Source organism: Gossypium hirsutum, chromosome A01, assembly GCF_007990345.1.
Source record: "Gossypium hirsutum isolate 1008001.06 chromosome A01, Gossypium_hirsutum_v2.1, whole genome shotgun sequence".
Classification (NCBI taxonomy): Eukaryota; Viridiplantae; Streptophyta; class Magnoliopsida; order Malvales; family Malvaceae; genus Gossypium; species Gossypium hirsutum.
Window position 1 is genome coordinate 34,697,837 of NC_053424.1, and position 17,556 is coordinate 34,715,392.

General features: G+C 39.3%; 1 protein-coding gene, 1 non-coding gene and 1 pseudogene across 2 annotated transcripts; all 3 read right to left on the minus strand.

Annotated features, from left to right (window-relative positions):
• Positions 1–410: 410 nt before the first annotated feature.
• Positions 411–1,666, minus strand: LOC121223668 (cytochrome b-like; annotated as a pseudogene).
• A 1,319-nt stretch (positions 1,667–2,985) lies between these two features.
• LOC107917933 (ribosomal protein S14, mitochondrial) lies at positions 2,986–3,750 on the minus strand. Its single transcript, XM_016847355.2, is given in 1 exon segment — positions 2,986–3,750. A coding segment is annotated over 1 exon segment (363 nt). The 5' UTR covers positions 3,362–3,750; the 3' UTR covers positions 2,986–2,998.
• Positions 3,751–6,555: 2,805 nt separating this feature from the next.
• LOC121208053 (small nucleolar RNA R71) lies at positions 6,556–6,661 on the minus strand. Its single transcript, XR_005903077.1, has one exon. It is a non-coding gene; the product is annotated as a small nucleolar RNA R71 (small nucleolar RNA).
• Between the last annotated feature and the right edge of the window lie 10,895 nt (positions 6,662–17,556).

A 17,556-nucleotide genomic window follows, 5' to 3' on the forward strand; every position in this document is an offset into this window, starting at 1 on the left:
CAAAAATACCACAAGATGTGGAGCGCGATAAAATAATTTCTCTCTCCAAGCTAGGAGGTTAAAGAGCTGTATTAATAGCTGCTTTAAGTTAAGTCTTAGCTCTTTAGGAATGACCAGTAAGCGTAAACATCGAAGGCGATTAATAGTTATTAGTCGTATCATTTTCACCTTAGCTGATAGCCTTGGTTCGCCACTTATGCTAGCCGGAAGAAAGGCCTATGAAAGCTGTATTAAGTTAAGGCTCTTCAAGACCTTCTTTCCTTTACTAAAGCAGGGTTCAATCTCTCCTTCCTCCTGCCTGGTTAGCACGGAAAAGCTGGTTTTAAGTCTTTCCTCTCTGTTTCCTTCCATTTTGTTCGGTCTCTTTTCCCTTTTCTAAGCTATATCAACATAGCCAACTATAAAACTCATCCACTTGTCAATTCTTGGTGTAATACTCACTTGTAAATGATTGGTGTCAGAATTTTTTACTGATCAGGCGTGCTCAGTCTCAGTGTAAGAATTAGGAATTCCTCTTCCAACCCGTCCCAAAATGGGCGTTATGGCAAAGAACAAGAAGAAAACTAAAGGAGAAATCTGTCCAATAGTAACAAATGGTGCCTCCACAGGTTGACATCCGATCCAACCTAGTAATAAGCAATCCGCCAAAAGCAACCAAAATATTCCTTGGTAAATTGGGCGAAAACTTGAACTACGCACATACATACTTTTAAAAAAAGGTAAAGCCAACAGACATATAAAAACGGGTGCTATTGCGGCTACACCTCCTGACTTGTCAGGTATACTACAAGAATGGCATGGATCGGTAGGAAATACCATTCCGCCACAATATGAGGCGGGGTGGGTATCGGATTAGCAGGTATATAATTGTCAGGATGGCCCAAAACATTAGGAGCATAAAAAATCCAAATAGAAAAAAAGATAGCAAAAGCTACCCAACTTACTAGATCCTTTACATAAAAATAAGGGTAAAAAGAAATTTTATCCATCTCTGAATGTACACCCAATGGATTATTTGATCCATATTGATGCAATGCGGCCAGATGAAGAAGACTGGCGCCTACTAAAATAAATCGGAGTAAATGATGAAGACTAAAAAAATGATTTAAGGTGGCATTGTTCACGAAGAAACCACCCCAAAGCCAAGTCACTATGGTATCCCCTGCTACAGGTATGGCGCTAGCTAAGCTTGTAATTACTGTAGCTCCCCAAAAGCTCATCTGACCCCACGGTAGTACATATCCTATAAAAGCTGTCACAATCATTAATAGGAAGATTACAACTCCGAGACACCGAACAAATTCCCTAGGACTACTATAACTCACATGATATAGACCACGAAAAATATGAAGGCAAACCATAATGAGAAACATACTTGCCCCATTAGCATGCATATAACGTAGCAACCAGCCCCCTTTAACATCTCTCATAACGTGTTCTACGCTGTTGAAAGCTAGATCCACATGAGGTGTGTAATGCATAGCTAAAAAAACGCCAGTCACTATCTAAATGACTAAACAAATACCAGCTAATGAACCGAACCCCCACCAATAACTAAGATTGCTCGGGGTTAGATAATCTATCAAATGCTGATTAAGTGTGGAGGATATAGGTTGTTTAAGAAGAGAGAATTATGGTTCCTTATAGTCATTTTTCCTTCCTATCGTGACAACTCTTGTTCCCCCACTTTTTTAGCGTTCTAGGGCCCTACAATATATATTAAAGAAATATAGTAAAATATATATAGTACCCTTTCTTTTATTTTCGAAGGATGGAGGGGGTATACAGCAAAAGAAGCGTCGAAGGGGTCATCTTGGATTACTGAAGAGTCGTCCGGCTGCTCGGTGACAGAAGAAGAGAGGTTTTTACCGCTTTCTCTTCTCTCCAGCACTCTCGGACTAATTATCTTGCTGCAACAAACCAAGTAACAAATGAATCTAATGGAAATTTAGATTTCTGTCTGCTTGGAAGATTCTTCTTTCCTCTTCGGTGAAAGAGGGCAAGGGTGTGTGGGAGCTAAGATAAAAGGGGAGAAGATCTCGTCTGCCAAGCGGGAACAGAGTGCGACCCCTAAGCAATTGGAGGTTCTCACTCATCTTTTGGGGGTCCACATATCATCTAAAAACTTGTCCTGTTCCATTAGCATAGCTAAATTTGAATCGGATGACTCAGTGTCAGGAAAAGTAAGCCCCCCTTTGCCTTGATTGAATTTGGCTTCGCTGCACCCTGAATCAATCAAAAAGCTTATTGATTTGATTCATCCCATTTCATTTGGGCGAGAAGGAGGCTGTGAGTCACCTGGGCTACAGATTTGTCGGTTGGTTGATTCTCGAAATCACCTCTTGATAACTTGATAAAAAAAGGCCCTCGGGTCCCGACCCACAAATGAATAGGAAGAGAGGCGAGGGTCTTTCATTAAAGAGGGAAAAGAGGGGTAGGCTTTGTTCTGAGGGGGCCGCCTTTCGTAGCTTTAGAAAGGAGAGAATTATTGAAAGTCACTCTCTCCAACCTTTTCTATCTATCTTTAGAAGTAGGGCGAGAGAAAGTCAATATGATATTTGCGTTGGTTTTTCCAACAAAATTAAGCACATTTTTGTTTTTTTCATTCAGAAGGCTCAGTCCCACACTCTGACTTCAATGATGGAAACAACCTCTGCACTCCGGCACCCAATAAACAACAGTTCCCCGCCTTACTATATTTAGAATAGTGGTCGATCCCTCGGGAATTACATTCGTAACTTAATGTTATGGTCACGCGATGATTCCAAAAGTACTACCCTGTTCGTAGTCTATGTCTGTGGAGCATACTTGACAGGAGATAGACACAGGCGGTAGATAGGTCCCCCACTTCGATTCCCGCCCCGTTAGCATCTCCGATCCGAGATAAGGGATTACTCTGTTAGGTCTTTTCGGTCCGGAGCCGGCCAGTAATGGACCTACTTACCTTGCTTGTGGACCAGCTGCGGAGCTAACCCTTGTTCTATTGGTTTGGTGGTTGCTACCAAGAAGATTTCTTTATGCCCATCAAAGGACCTCGAGATGCTAATCCACGGAAAACGATACGAGAAATTCAAAAGAACTCATATACGGAACGAGGGTGACCCGTGGAAATACATCGGTTTCTTACTCGTGCAAAGGAACTATTTCTTGGCAACTTGGACAACTTATAACGATGTTTGTCCCGCATATCACTAGGAAGATCGGGATCTTTACAAAAGGCTTTATAAAGCTTTCGTCTTAATTCATATTTAGCTGCGAGAAATCTACGTTTGTGATCTCGTATATTTCACTTCTCCGACATCTTATTGAGTTTCCCCCTCATCTTTTTGCAAAAAGCCGCTCCACGGTGGCTTTGTCTCATTGTCTATCTCGTAATTATTCGATTCCGTCTGAATTAGCTCCTCCTGCTCCTCCTTCTCCTTCGTAACCTTCATCGTCGTTGGTCCTTCTGCACTGCTCTTGATACGTCACCGTACCTTTTCAATGAAATCTGTGCCTTCGTTGAAAAAGTATTTTTGCGGGCTATGGGATTTGAACCCAATTCTTCCATGACCCCCCACGAATCAATCAAAAACCTACTTATCAAATACGAGCCGGTACGTACTTGACTGAGCTGAGCCAATAAGTGACCACAGATCCGCTGTAAGTCCTATTTCAAGTCTAACGTTGGCATTTTACTCTCCACTTAACTTACTTGCTTGCTTTTTGATACACTTGTTGGAGAAGGTCGGTTAAGTACATGAATCCAGGATGACCGAACTTGAACTTGCGAACGATCATATACGAGATTTTTCTTTCTATATGAAATTTGAGGTCGGTAGTTAGCTGCGCAGCAATCCACAACGGGAATCAATCAATCCTAGAGAAAGTCTATGTGGCCTCATGATTAAACGAAGAGATTACTCCATCATGCGCAACAAACCCAGGGGTTAGACTCCATCTTCTATATACGCAACCTCTGGGATATAAGGAAGATCCATGTTACATTAGGAATCAGCCACCAAGAAAGGGGGAGAAGAAGCGTGTGATTCCCTGATCAAGACCAAGGCGACGGGAGCTCCGCCTAGAAGAAAGACACAAAGGGGATAGAATGCCTTTCTTCTCTTAGGATATTTCTTAAAATAAAAGAGGTGGTATTAGTTTTGAAAAGAAAAGAAGGCCACCGCTTATCCAATTAATTGCCAATTACAGCAGCAGACTCGAACCGATCGTTTTGAGTGAAGGCCAATACAATATTGGCAAAGGGGTTTAAGTTGTCAACTGCAGATGGGGCTAAGCTAAGCTTTATCTCAAATTCAAAGCCGGGAACCAAGCTAAAGATTCATGACTAGCGCGAAAGCCTAGCGAACTGGTCATTGCCACTTTTATGTAAATTGGTTTTAGGTGCATGGTCATTGCCTTAGTAGGTCGATCTATGATGACTCGTGCTGAGCTTACTGGTCGTAGGAAGCTTGTGTCCTTTTTATTTTTGAAGATGGTGATCATAGGACTGCATTTTATCAATGTAACAGGCTCAGTCTGCTTCTCTCGCTGTTTGTTCGAGAACTTGTCGCTCTTCTTCGAGTTTTTTAGGTTCCTTGGACTCTATCTTATAGTTATAGTAGATTAATACACGATCTGTCTTGGTTGTTATGCCTGTACTTTGATGACCATATTTTTGCCCAATACGATTCATTCGATACAGAGTCTCTCCAAGCAGTTTTGTCGAGCAGGGCCTTATTCACTTGATTCATTTGACGAATGCCTAATCCTCCCTTTAGACGTACAGACATCCTCCAAACCAGAATCTTTCATTTTTTGAATCTCTTTCACCCATTTAAATTTAAACAAACGAAAAATTTTGTCACAAAAACTAAAAATTTAGATGTCTGCATGACGTAACATAAGTAGGAAGAGCAAAAAGATAAATGAGTGAATTCCACATCCCGGTATTCCACAGTTCATTATTCATTAGTGTGAGTCAACGGATAAAGCTCCTCAATTGGATGCTACACCTGTGGGAGTTGAGTCAATTACTCTATTCTATGTCTTTCTCTGATATAGCGAACAATAAGGTAACGAAGTTCTGCGAATGACCGAGCAACGTAACTATGATGAAATTACTTCTGTGTTTGGTCTCTTTCTGACTAAGCTACCGAAGAAGTCTCTCTATCAGATAGGTCACATTCCTTGTATACAATGTTATCAGATGTACGGAGTGGATCACTAATTCGATCTCGGAATGCATTCATCCATTTTTTCCTTTCTGACACTTGCGCTACCGCTAGCTAGCTTAATGAGGGGAAGTGACAATCTACTTATGAAAGAAAAAATTCGTTGCTTGTTCTATTCCTATTTATTCAAAACTATGCATCTTTCCTCCGATTCTTGTCATTAAAGTCTAGATAGATTCCTACTTCTTCCGACAAGAGGAAAGGAAGAAGTCCTACAGGGTTTATCCCACTAAATAGTGGATTCTTACAAAACCTATTCTTGCCAAGACATTCTGACTATACCTTCTTTTCTCCACTACTGCTATTACTGCGGGAAGTGGCACTAATCTAATTTCATTCTCATGGCCCATGTCGAAGGGAATAGAATGACAATTCTTTAGGTCTCTGCCTTTGCATTGCAAGCGCAGGATTTTCATTAAATAAATAGATGTTTTTAACTTATTCCATAGATAAGAGGTCTATCAATGTAGGAAGAGCGGTTACGACTACGGGAGCAGTAACGGCGCCCTAGCATCTGCCTGCAGCCATAGGATAGACTTGTCGCACTTCATTTATAACGATGATTGGAACACCTTTTGGGTATAGAATATCTCTGCCAATTGGACATTCCCAGTCAACGCTCAGGTCTGGTAGCATGGACAATCGGGCTTGATTAACTCCATTATGTATATTGCCTGGGCTGCCTGTACTTCTCAAATCGGGAGTGTGTGACATAGAACCTGTGGCTTTTCCGGTCCAGCGGGGATTGGTCAGCCTTCTATTCCTTATGGAAAAAGAGTTATAACTGGGCAGGCATAGTTGTACCTAACCAAAAATAGAGTAATTTGCTAATAAAGCAAGTAGACTAATAGGAGAAAATGATTACTCAGAGGTTTTTATCCCTCGATCCATGTGAAAGTTACTTCTCTTGATCTTGAGGGGCGTAGCGATTTCGAAGTGGAAATATCTTTTTTTAAAACACTATGTTTCCTGACATCCCATCTAAAAAAAATAGACACTGCACGCCGGATTAGGATACTCCTAATTCTGAAGCCTAAACGTGCCATTTCCTACCTTATCCGAGAGTCTTCATCTAAGTGCTCGCGAATCCTCTTCACTTCAGATACCTCTAGATCCTTTGCCAAAGGGGCCTCGAAAAGGTTCTATTTCGCGTTTGAAACCAATCGATGTGGGATCCTAAACAAACAAGTTTCTCTTCTTAGCTTAGCTTAGTTAGGCGCAGGGATCTCATCTCTTTAGCTAGAAGAAGGGTTGAACTCGTTACCACGACGGTCAATCACTACTTGGGAACAAATGACCAAAAAGTTTTTATTAAAATATTTTCCGTCGGCTAAAACAACCAAATTACACAATGGTATCTCTTCTTTTGTGCAGATGGATTTAGAAACACTCTACGATGCATGGGAGAGATACAAGGACCTTTTGAAAAGGTGCCCTCACCATGGGTTACCACTCTGGCTACAGGTTCAAACATTTCACAATGGCCTGAATCCTTCGACTCGACAAATGATTAAAGTAGCCGCTGGTGGAACTATCAATAATAAGACACCTGAGGATGCATATGAATTTATAGAAGAGATTTCACAGAATAATTATCAGTGGCAAGTCATGAGGGCAAAACTAACGAAAACAGTCGGCATTCTTAACATCGATTCGGTTACCATGCTCTCTAATTAGGTAGAACTTTTGAACAAAAAAATTGATAGCTTTCTCGATTCTTCACAGGTTCACCCAATAATGCAATGCAAAGCAAGTGGAGGTGGATCAAGCAATTCAGAATACCCACCCTATGGCTACAACATGTAGAATGAGCAGTTAAATTATATGGGTAATAATCATCGATCTCAAAATAATCCTTATAGCAACACTTACAATGCAGGTTGGAGGAACCATCCAAATTTTTCATGGGGAGGACAAGGAAATCAGAGACCACCACCACCTCTAGGCTTCCAACAACCACCCCACCAACAAGAGAAAAAATTGAACCTTGAAGTGATGCTAACAAAATTCATCTCGGTGTTAGAAACTCATTTTCAGAATACTGAGACAACACTTAAAAATCAACAAGCGTCGATCCAAGGGCTCGAAACTCAGATAGGTCAGCTCGCTAAATTGATATCTAAACGACCACAAGGCAGCCTGCCGAGTAACACTGAACCTAACCCAAGGGAGCAAATCAATGCAATTACCATTCAAGATGAGGAAGGGTTAGTTGCACCTGAACCAGAACCGAGGCAAGAAACTATGCTAAGTAAAGGTAAAGGTGAGGTGGACCATAATGACCAAAAATCGGTAAGTGAAGAATACAAACCTTGAGTGCCATACCCAAACGCGATAAGGAAAGACCGCATAGAAGAACAATTCGGTAAATTTCTTAAATTATTAAATAAGTTACATATTAACTTACTGTTTATTGAAGCTCTTTCGCAGATGCCAAACGCAGTCAAATTCTTAAAGGGGATGTTAACAAACAAGCGGAAGTTGGATGAGGCATCGCATGTGGAGCTAAATGCGGTTTGCTCAGCCATACAGAATAACCTGGCCAACAAATTAAAAGATCCAGGGAGTTTTACGATTCCCTGTTTAATTGGTAGCCTGGATGTTAATAATGGTTTGGCTTATTTAAGGGCTAGCATCAATGTCATGCCTTACAAACTGTTTAAGCAACTAGGTCTTGGGAAACCCAAATAAACTAGGATGAGTATTCAATTAGCCGGTAAAACAATCAGATTTCCTAGGGGGATTATTGAAGATGTACTCGTTAAAATTGACAAATTTATATTCCAGTTGATTTCGTTGTTTTAGACATAGAAGAAGATATCACGTATCACACATGAAATATTTGATGGTTCAATCATTGATGGCTTGCTATATAATAATTGAATATATTGAGAATTTGATATAACATGATGTTTTATTAAGTTGGATAACTTGTGAAAGAGTGAAAAGGAAGGTAAGTTTGTATGTAAATAATATATCATTTTTACTTATGTTATCATATTTTTTTATTATATAAGAGGTGGTTGCATATTGAATGATCACTTGATGTAAATTATGAATTGAAATTGATTATGGATGAATTGGTAAAATGTTGAAAAGTGAGGAATTTCCCAGTTAGACCTTCGAAATAGAAAAGATACGAATGATCCATTGTGAGAACACATGTGTAGTACTATGTGCAGGTTACTATATGTTTAAAATGGTTTTAGGTCACGTGCGTAGTACTAAGTGCAGGCTACTATGTGTACCAGATAGTTAGGTCGCATGTGTAGTACTAACTGTAGGCTACTATGTGTACTCGATAGCTTCGATCACATGTGTGGTACTAAGTGCAGGCCACTATGTGTAAAAGATAGCTTTGGTCACAAGTGTGATACCATGTGAAGGCCACTTTGTGAAGAAGGTAGCTTTGATTACAAGGGTGGTACTATGTGCAGGCCATCAGGCATCCGTTATTGTTCCAATGTGTTCAATAGGAAATGACTAGGTGTAATTCAATATGACTATTTGATGAATAAGTAAAGGTTTGTGTGTGTAAACTTATGAGCAACGTGCTCGATATGTGATCGAACTTTGGTAAGATTGATATGGAGTAAGTGTTACAATGAAAGTTACTACAAAGAAAACATGAAAGAGTGAAATTTAGTAATAAACCAGTTTTGGACAGCAATAGTTGTGTGATTTTGAAAAATCACCAAAAATGGTGGAAACTGAATTAGAAGTTGAATAAGATATGAAATAAAAGCTTATTTAGTCTAGTTTCATATAAAGGAAATGATGTAAGCAAAATAATTTCATATTATGAGATATTTGAAATTTTGTGAGACAGAGTCAGAATGATTTTGGAATCCCCTATTCTGATTTGGAAAAATCATTAAAAATTGTAAAAAAATAATTATGGGTTATAATTTATATGCTTAAAATTATTAATGAGTCTATTTTCTAAAGAAACAAACAGAAACATTATCCAAATCTTTCACGAAGAGATAATTAATTCTTAGTCCAGAGGGGTCAAAACTGTTAGATAGTGAAACAAGGGTGACTTTAAAGAATAAACTATACTTATTGGCTCCACCAAAAATTTTGAAAATTTTATGGTAAGAAGATATTTGAGTCTATTTTCTGGGAAAATTAGAAATTATGAATTTTGAGTCTCGTAGCTCTAGATATAAATAATTTAGTGACCGTGACTCAAGAAAACAACTTAACTAGACTTTGAATAAATAGGGAGGAATTGAAAAATAGCATGTTAATACATTGCTTATTATTTTTATGCGAGCTTACTAAGCGTAAAGCTTAATCCCTCCTTTCCATTTCTTTTAGTGTTGTCAGGTTGGCTCGGTGTTGGAGATCGTCGGAGGCAGCATCACACTATCAAGACAATACCTTTAGAGTATTGATACATATGTTAGAAATATCAAGTGAGTGGCATGTATAGGGACCTAGTTCTATGACAAGTGTTATTATGATTTGGCTAAATGTATTGGCCTATATCGAGCTATTGTATATGGCCATGAGAGGTGGCTCATATTGATTATGGTTTGTAAGTCTAGCTAATCATGTTACGTTTTAATGCATATGATGTGATGATATGAATATGTTTGTTTTCCATGCATGGTTGGTAATATTCATGTGTGTCAAATGCATGTTTTATGACCAATCGAGGTGGTCATGACCATGTATTAAACGTATAATATGGTAATAAGATGATAGTGCCTTGAACATGGATGTTTAATGTATAAGTTAGTAACCATATTTTAATGGTATAAGTGATTAATGAGATGACAAGGTCAAATGAATGTGTAATAATATGGCTAGACTAGTTTATCATGAGTAGATGAAACATATGTATAATGATGAGATAATGTTGAATGTGTCTTAATAAAGGGTGTTTAATCACTAAAATGATGCCATGAGTTGTGAGTTTGATGTGTATAAGGTTGTAAGGGTTTATGGGAAACATGAAGGCTTGGAAAATAGCCTAAGTGCTAGCCACATGGGCAGAGATATGACCATGTGTCTTAGTCGTGTGGAGGGCACGGCCTAGCACACGAGCGTGTGGTCTGGCCGTGTGGTTCAAATTGTTTTGCTGATGTCACAGATAGAGGGTTACATGGGCTGAGGACACAGGCGTGTGTGACGAAACAATTCAACACACACGAGCGTGTGACTCTTCAAAGCAAGAAATTTGCTAAGTTGCCCAAGGTTTATCGAAAGTTCTCGGTTTAGTCCCGAACCACCTCGATGTATGTTTTAGGCCTCAAAGGCCTGTATAAGGGACGATATACATGTGTTTGAAAACTTTTAATTTGGACGAAAATTTTATGGCCCGGTTTTTGCATGAATGACTGTGTATATGTTTGGTAATGCCTCGTATCCTATCCCAGTATCGGGTACGGGTAAGGGGTGTTACATCGAGCCCTTTAGTGGTGCAAGCTTTTGATGGCACCAAAAGAAGCGTGATTGGCAAAATAGAGACTCCCTTGTTGGTAAGAGCCATTAATTTCCTTATTCGCTTCCAAGTGATGGATATAACGCCTTCTTACAATTTGCAATTGGGATGCCCCTAGATTCATTCGGTTGGGGTGGTACCATTATCCTTGCACGAAAGATTGAAATTTATAGTCGATTAGAATTTATGTATCATACGAGGCGAAGATGACCTATTAGTAGCTAGCTTGCCAAATTCTCATTTCATAGAATTGGATGATGAGGCAATAGAAAGTTCTTTCTAGACCTTTGAGGTGGCCACTACATCTTATGTGGCAGAGAGAATGTAAGCCCCTAAGCCTCATGTGCCATAATCAGGGAACATGTTATTTGCCCAAACAATAGGGAAGGGTTGGAAAATCCACTTGGGTTAGGGAAAAGACTTACAAGGTATCTCAAAACCCATTTTTGTTCCTACTCAGAAGGATACAAGAGGGTTGGGATATAAGCCCACAAGGGAGGATGTCGAGAGGATATGTAAAGAGCAGAGAGCAAAAAGTTTGGCCTGCATGGCTAGAAAGAAGGTGGTGGAACCTCTTTTGATTTTTCCTCCACTATCTGAGACCTTTTACTCAGTGGGATTTGAGCACCAGGAAAAGATCTCAATTAAGTTAATGATTAATGGAGTGGATCTAAACATGATTGGTGATAGGGTGCCGATGTCAAGAGACTGGGTTCGCTACGACCCTTCCACCTTGGACAACTGATAGCTCATACCATTTTCTATTATCCTTTAGTCCTTCGAAATGTAATCGTTTTGAAGAGTTTTTATATCAAAGTTTAATATCGTTTAGTTAATTTAATTTCCTTCAAAAATCCATGTAAAACTATTTTATTTTTAATGAAATCAAATTTGGATCATGTCCCTAGTCACTTTTATTCATTCAATTGTTTTCATTCATATACCAATATACATACTCATAATTATTTTAAGGATATACCTCATGAATTGATAAATGATCCAAATGAAATCTTTGAATCAAATTCTCATAATTATGTTCACTATAACGATCATGGGATGGAAGAGGAGGAAGTTGTACCAGATCAGTTTTTGAGGCTAATTGAACAAAAAAAGAAGCTTATAGAATCCCACTTGGAGGGAATAGATTTGATCAATCTGGGTGATGATGAGGTAAGAAAGGAAATTAGGACTGGAACCATTCTCATGCCAGAGCAAAGTTAATTATTCAAGGATCTATCCATTGAGTTCTCTCATGTGTTTGCATGGTCATTCCAAGATATGCCGGGTTGGGACACTAATATCGTGGAACACAGGCTACCTTTGAAATCAGATTGCAAGCCTGTATACCAATAGTTGAGAAGGATGAAACCTGAAATACTGTTGAAGATTAAAGAACAAGTCAAGAAACAATTTGATGTGGGATTTTTGGAAGTAACTAAATACCCAGAGTGGGTGGCGAATATTGTACCAGTGCCTAAAATGGATGGGAAAGTTAGAATGTGTGTTGATTATAGAGATTTGAACTGAGCCGGCCCCAAGGATAATTTTTCATTACCACATATTGTGACAACCCTAATGTGACCCTAGTCGGGAAGTGGTTTCGGGGCCACAAAAACCGAGTCATAAAAATAATTAGCTGTCATATTTGATGCTCATTATATGTATATATGCATGTGTGAAAATTTCATATTTGAATTTTGTTTAATTGTAGGTGAATTTTAGTAAATAGGACTTATGTGAGAAAATTTTGAAATGTGATAGGTCAAAGCATAAGGATCTATTAGTGCATGAAATAAAAAGGGGGGACTTGCATGTCAATTTCCCCCCAATTAGTAGTGGCCGGCCATGACAAGTATGGTGGACCAAGTGTGATGGGCAAAAACATGTCATAAACATGTTAAGTTAGTGTTTCATGGGAGGTATGATAAAATAAGGAGCATGGGAATAAAATAATGAAAGGGAATATGATGAAAACAAAAAAAAGTGTGTGGTTGTTCCCCCATTTTGCCGAAACTAGAAAAAAAAAGAAAGGCTTCATCCTTTGGTTCTTCTTGGTCGGTTTGAAAGGAGGAAGAAGAGAGGTTTCGGTCACCTTGAGCTTAAGGGGAGGTTAGTATGTTGTGTTAAATTCTTAAGTTTTAAACTTGTTTCTAGTTAATTAGCTAATTTCTTACACAAACCATGGCAAAATTTCGAAATCTTGGTGATGGCTTGAGCATTCGGTTTTGGTTGTTGAAAGGAATGAGTTGGAGGTTGGATCATGTTAAGATTCGGCCTTGTACATAAACATTAAGAGTTTGATGTTTTTGTGATTTTTGGAAGGTAAATAAGGTTATACACAAGATAAATACTAAGATTTTGGTTGACTTGTTTTAGTGAGGTTCGGCCAAGGACCTTATGTGCAAGTTTATTCGGTTTAAGTAGAGAAAACGTGACGGGTAGATATGAAGTAATGTGTATATTGGTTCGGCTGCTAAGCAAGGAAATAATTGTTAGTAACATAGTATCTATGCACTTATGTATATATATGTATGTACAAATAACCTATTTAGCTATGGATATCTAAGGTGTTAAATAATGAACTTCTTGATGACTTGGGTTAAATAGCATTCGGCCAAGGACTATATGGGCTTGTTAATTCGGTTTAAGTGAAGAAAATATGATAGAGAAATATGACTAAATTGTGGACTTTGACAATTTAAATGATGCATTTGACTTGTGTATCGACCTAGGACGATATGTGTTTCTATATGAAGTTAGATGGTGTTGATGAAGTTCGGTAATGCATGATGTTTAAATAGTATTGAGCAAGGTCATTGTACTTAAATTGTATGACATACATGTATTGAATGGAATTGCCCAAGTGAAAATATTAAATGAATTTATTTGTTTAAATTAAGCTCAAGAGCAAAGGGGATCTAAATCCGATAAAGGGAAGGAAAAAGTGGTCGAATAGCCATCGAAACCGTTCGACAATACCCGAGGTAAGTTTTCGAGTAACGAGACTTAATTTACGATTTGATTAAGTCATGACGCATGAGCATAACAAATATACGGTGATATGATGATTCTACTTGAATTATATGTTGAGTTAATTAGTCTATACGTATGACGGGTAGCCATATGTGCATAGAGATCGCGTCATAAAGTAAACCAAACCATGCTGTTTGTATGTGGCTAGTGAGCCGAAAATAGGATTGCTTAATACGTGACTTGTGTTTGAATTCTAGTTATGAAATTGAAATAGAGATGTGTCATGATTTATTGATATGTGCATAGATATTCGGATGATAACTGGGCTAAGTCCCGAAGGCATTTGTGCTAGTGACTAATTTCGGCCTAAGCCCGAAGGCAATTGTGCGAGTTATTATACCCGGGCTAATTCCCGAAGGCATTCGTGCGAGTTATTATGTCCGGGCTAAGTCCCGAAGGCATTGGTGCGAGTTACTATATCTGGGCTATGTCCCGAAGGCATTCGAGCGAGTAGCTATATCCGGTTAAATCCCGAAGGTACTTGGCTTGGGAATGAGCGACCTTGCTGTTATAGTTTCAATTAATACGCTCGTAAAATCCCAGCAATGAGGTATGTTCGTATATGCATCGAATTAGTTGATCCCTTACAAATAGTATTCACTCAGTCGATAAATGAGCTACCGGCCTTTGGCTATGTTGATCTTTTGTGTATGAATATAAGGGTTGGTAATGTGAAGTAAGTATGATATTGAGAATTTGTGCATGTCAAATTATCCATTTAGCCATATGAATGCTACATTTTAGTTGTGTCAAATTTTATGGCTCAAAACTTACTAAGCATTAAATGCTTACTCCGCTTCTATAAATCTCTATTTTATAGATTTTGGTTCTTCAGCTATCGGACTGGGGATTTTTGAAGTCGAAGTCGCCCACACTATCAAAGCTCCTTTTGGTACACTTTTGGTTGAACTTTGAAATGGCATGTATAGGACACCCCTTTTTTTGTTATTAGTCAAGTACTTTGGTGTTGTATATATTTGGATAGCCATGCGAAAATGGCTTATATATATATATTGAGCATAATGTTATAATCATCTTGAATGTATATGTTCATTAGGAGGCATGGAAATGTTTGGCAACGATTAGCCATTAGAATGGTTCATCATGATTATATTTTGGGCTATATATGCTAAAGGGCTAGTTGAATCATGGAAACTATGAAATAGGTAAAGTCTACCTTAAAGGCAGATGCTGACAGCAGCAGTGATGTAGATTTGAAAAATCACTAAAAATAGTAGGAATAGAATTAAATGGTGAATAAATTATGTAATCAAACCTTGATGAATCTACTTTCTCATGGAAGAAACGAAACGATCATATGAGTTGTATGTTAAGAGATATATAGATTTTTGCCAAATAGGGCCAGAACGGTTTCTGGATTCCCTGTTCCGACTTTGGAAATTCATTATAAATTAACAAGAGATAATTATAAGTCATGCCATATATTTAAAGATTCCTTTTCGAGTCTAGTTTCTATAGAAACAAACGGCATCAGTATTGAAGCCTTGTACAGGGAGATATCCAATTCGTAATGCGCAAAGGTCAGTGTAGTCGAACCCTGAAACAGGGGAGACTTTAACTAATAAACTGTACCAATTGGCTCGACTAAAAATTCTAGAAAATATTTTTTAGATGAACATATGAGTCTAGTTTCAGGAAAAATTTACAGAACTGGTTTTCGAGTTTTGGAACTCGAGATATGATTTTTAAGGTGACAGTGACGCAGTTAGCTAGCTCGTCTGGAAATTTAAAATGGACTGTGCAAATAAGTGAATTTAGTCCGTTCACACCTTGTGTCCGACTCCGGCAACGGCCTCGGGTACGAGGTGTTACAATTTTATTGGTATCAGAGCTACGGTTTAGTCGATTCTAGGACTACCGTAATGCGTTTGGGTCTAGCTATACATGCCATTTTATGTGATTATTTGATAGTGTGGTGATTTCTGACATTTGCAAACGTGTTTATTTATAGTAATGGATCCCGATCCTGACCGAGCGGTAGCTGATGATCTTGAGAGTGTAGCGCCTGCTCCCGTACAAGGGACAGCGCCGGCGGACTCTCAACCTAACGCTAGTAATCCGAATGATGAAGCTAGACAAGCTTTTTATAGCGTGATGAATGATTGGTTCAACCAATACATTCGAACTAATACGGCTGTTCCACAACCTCCATTCCCGACAAATACTACCCCCGCACCTACAATACCTCCGGTAACTAACCAAATAAGGTCAAATAAGCCCCAGTTGACAGAATTCGAAAACACGGGGCTACTAAATTTAAAGCTACGGACAGCGATGATGCCGAGCAAGCTGAATTTTGGTTGGACAACACTATCCGGGTACTCGATGAGCTATCTTGCACACCCGATGAGTGCCTAAAGTGTACTATCTCCTTGCTACGTGATTCAGCCTACTATTGGTGGAATACGTTGACTTCTGTTGTGCCTAGAGAGGAAGCAACTTGGGAGTTCTTCCAAACCGAGTTTCAAAAGAAGTATATCAGTCAGAGATTCATTGACCAAAAATGGAAGGAATTTCTTGAACTCAAACAAGGTTCCATGTCGGTTGCCGACTATGAACGAAAATTTGTAAGGCTTAGCCGATACGCACGAGAATGCATTTCTTCAGAAGTCGTGATGTGTAAACGTTTCGAGGATGGGCTGAATGATGATATAAAGCTGTATGTTGCCATTTTAGAAATCCGAGAGTTTGTGGTACTTGTCGAGCGAGCTTGCAAAGCCGAGGAGCTCAGTATGGAGAAAAGAAAAGCTGAGGTGGGAGCAAGGGAGTTTCGTAAGAGGTCTTCAGGGAAGCCCTTCCCACAGTCATCGAAGAAATTTAGATATGGCTTAGGCCGGTCTAGAGACACTTCGGGCTTTTCTAGACGAGATCGCGATCGACCCCCTGCGAGTGCACGAGTTACTTCGGTCGCCAGTGTGGGAAATGATCGTCGAGATAGAACGGAGTGTCAGTATTGTGGTAAATGGCATTCGGGGAGTTGTAGATTCCATGACCGCTCCTGTTACAAGTGCGGATCAGTTGACCACTTCATTAAAGATTGCCCGAGGTTGTCTGAACAGAATGTAAGTCAGAGTGGGAAACCGGGTGCTACCACTGCTTGAGGTAGACCATCTAGAAATACGGGCAATGCTAGTGGTGGTCAGAGAGGATCTAGAGATGCTACAACCAGATCTGAGGCTCGTGCTCCTGTTAAGGCTTATGCTATACGCGCACGCGAGGATGCTTCCTCGCCAGATGTTATTACCGGTACTTTTACTCTCTTTGATACTAATGTGATTGCTTTGATTGACCCTGGTTCTACTCATTCTTATATATGTGAAACCTTAGCATCTAGTAAGACTTTACCTATTGAGTCTACTGAGTTCGTAATTCGGGTGTCAAATCCCTTGGGTCGTTACGTGCTTGTCGACAAAGTGTGTAAGAAATGTCCCCTAGTAATTCGAGGTTCCTGTTTTCCGGCGGACTTGATGCTTTTGCCGTTTGATGAATTTGATGTTATTCTCGGTTTGGATTGGTTGACCGTGCATGATGCGGTTGTGAATTGCAAAAGCAAGACTATTGATTTGAGGTGCGCAAATAACGAGATAATCCGGGTTGAGTCTACGGACTTAAAGGGGTTGCCAGCTGTAATATCATCAATGTTGGCTCAGAAATATGTAAGAAAGGGGTGCGAAGCATACCTTGCATATGTACTTGATGACAAAGAGTTAGAAAAGAAACCCGAATCTGTGCCGGTGGTTTGCGAATACCCGGATGTTTTTCCCGAAGAATTACCGGGTTTACCACCTGTTCGGGAGGTAGAGTTTGGTATTGAGCTTGTACTTGGGACTACACCGA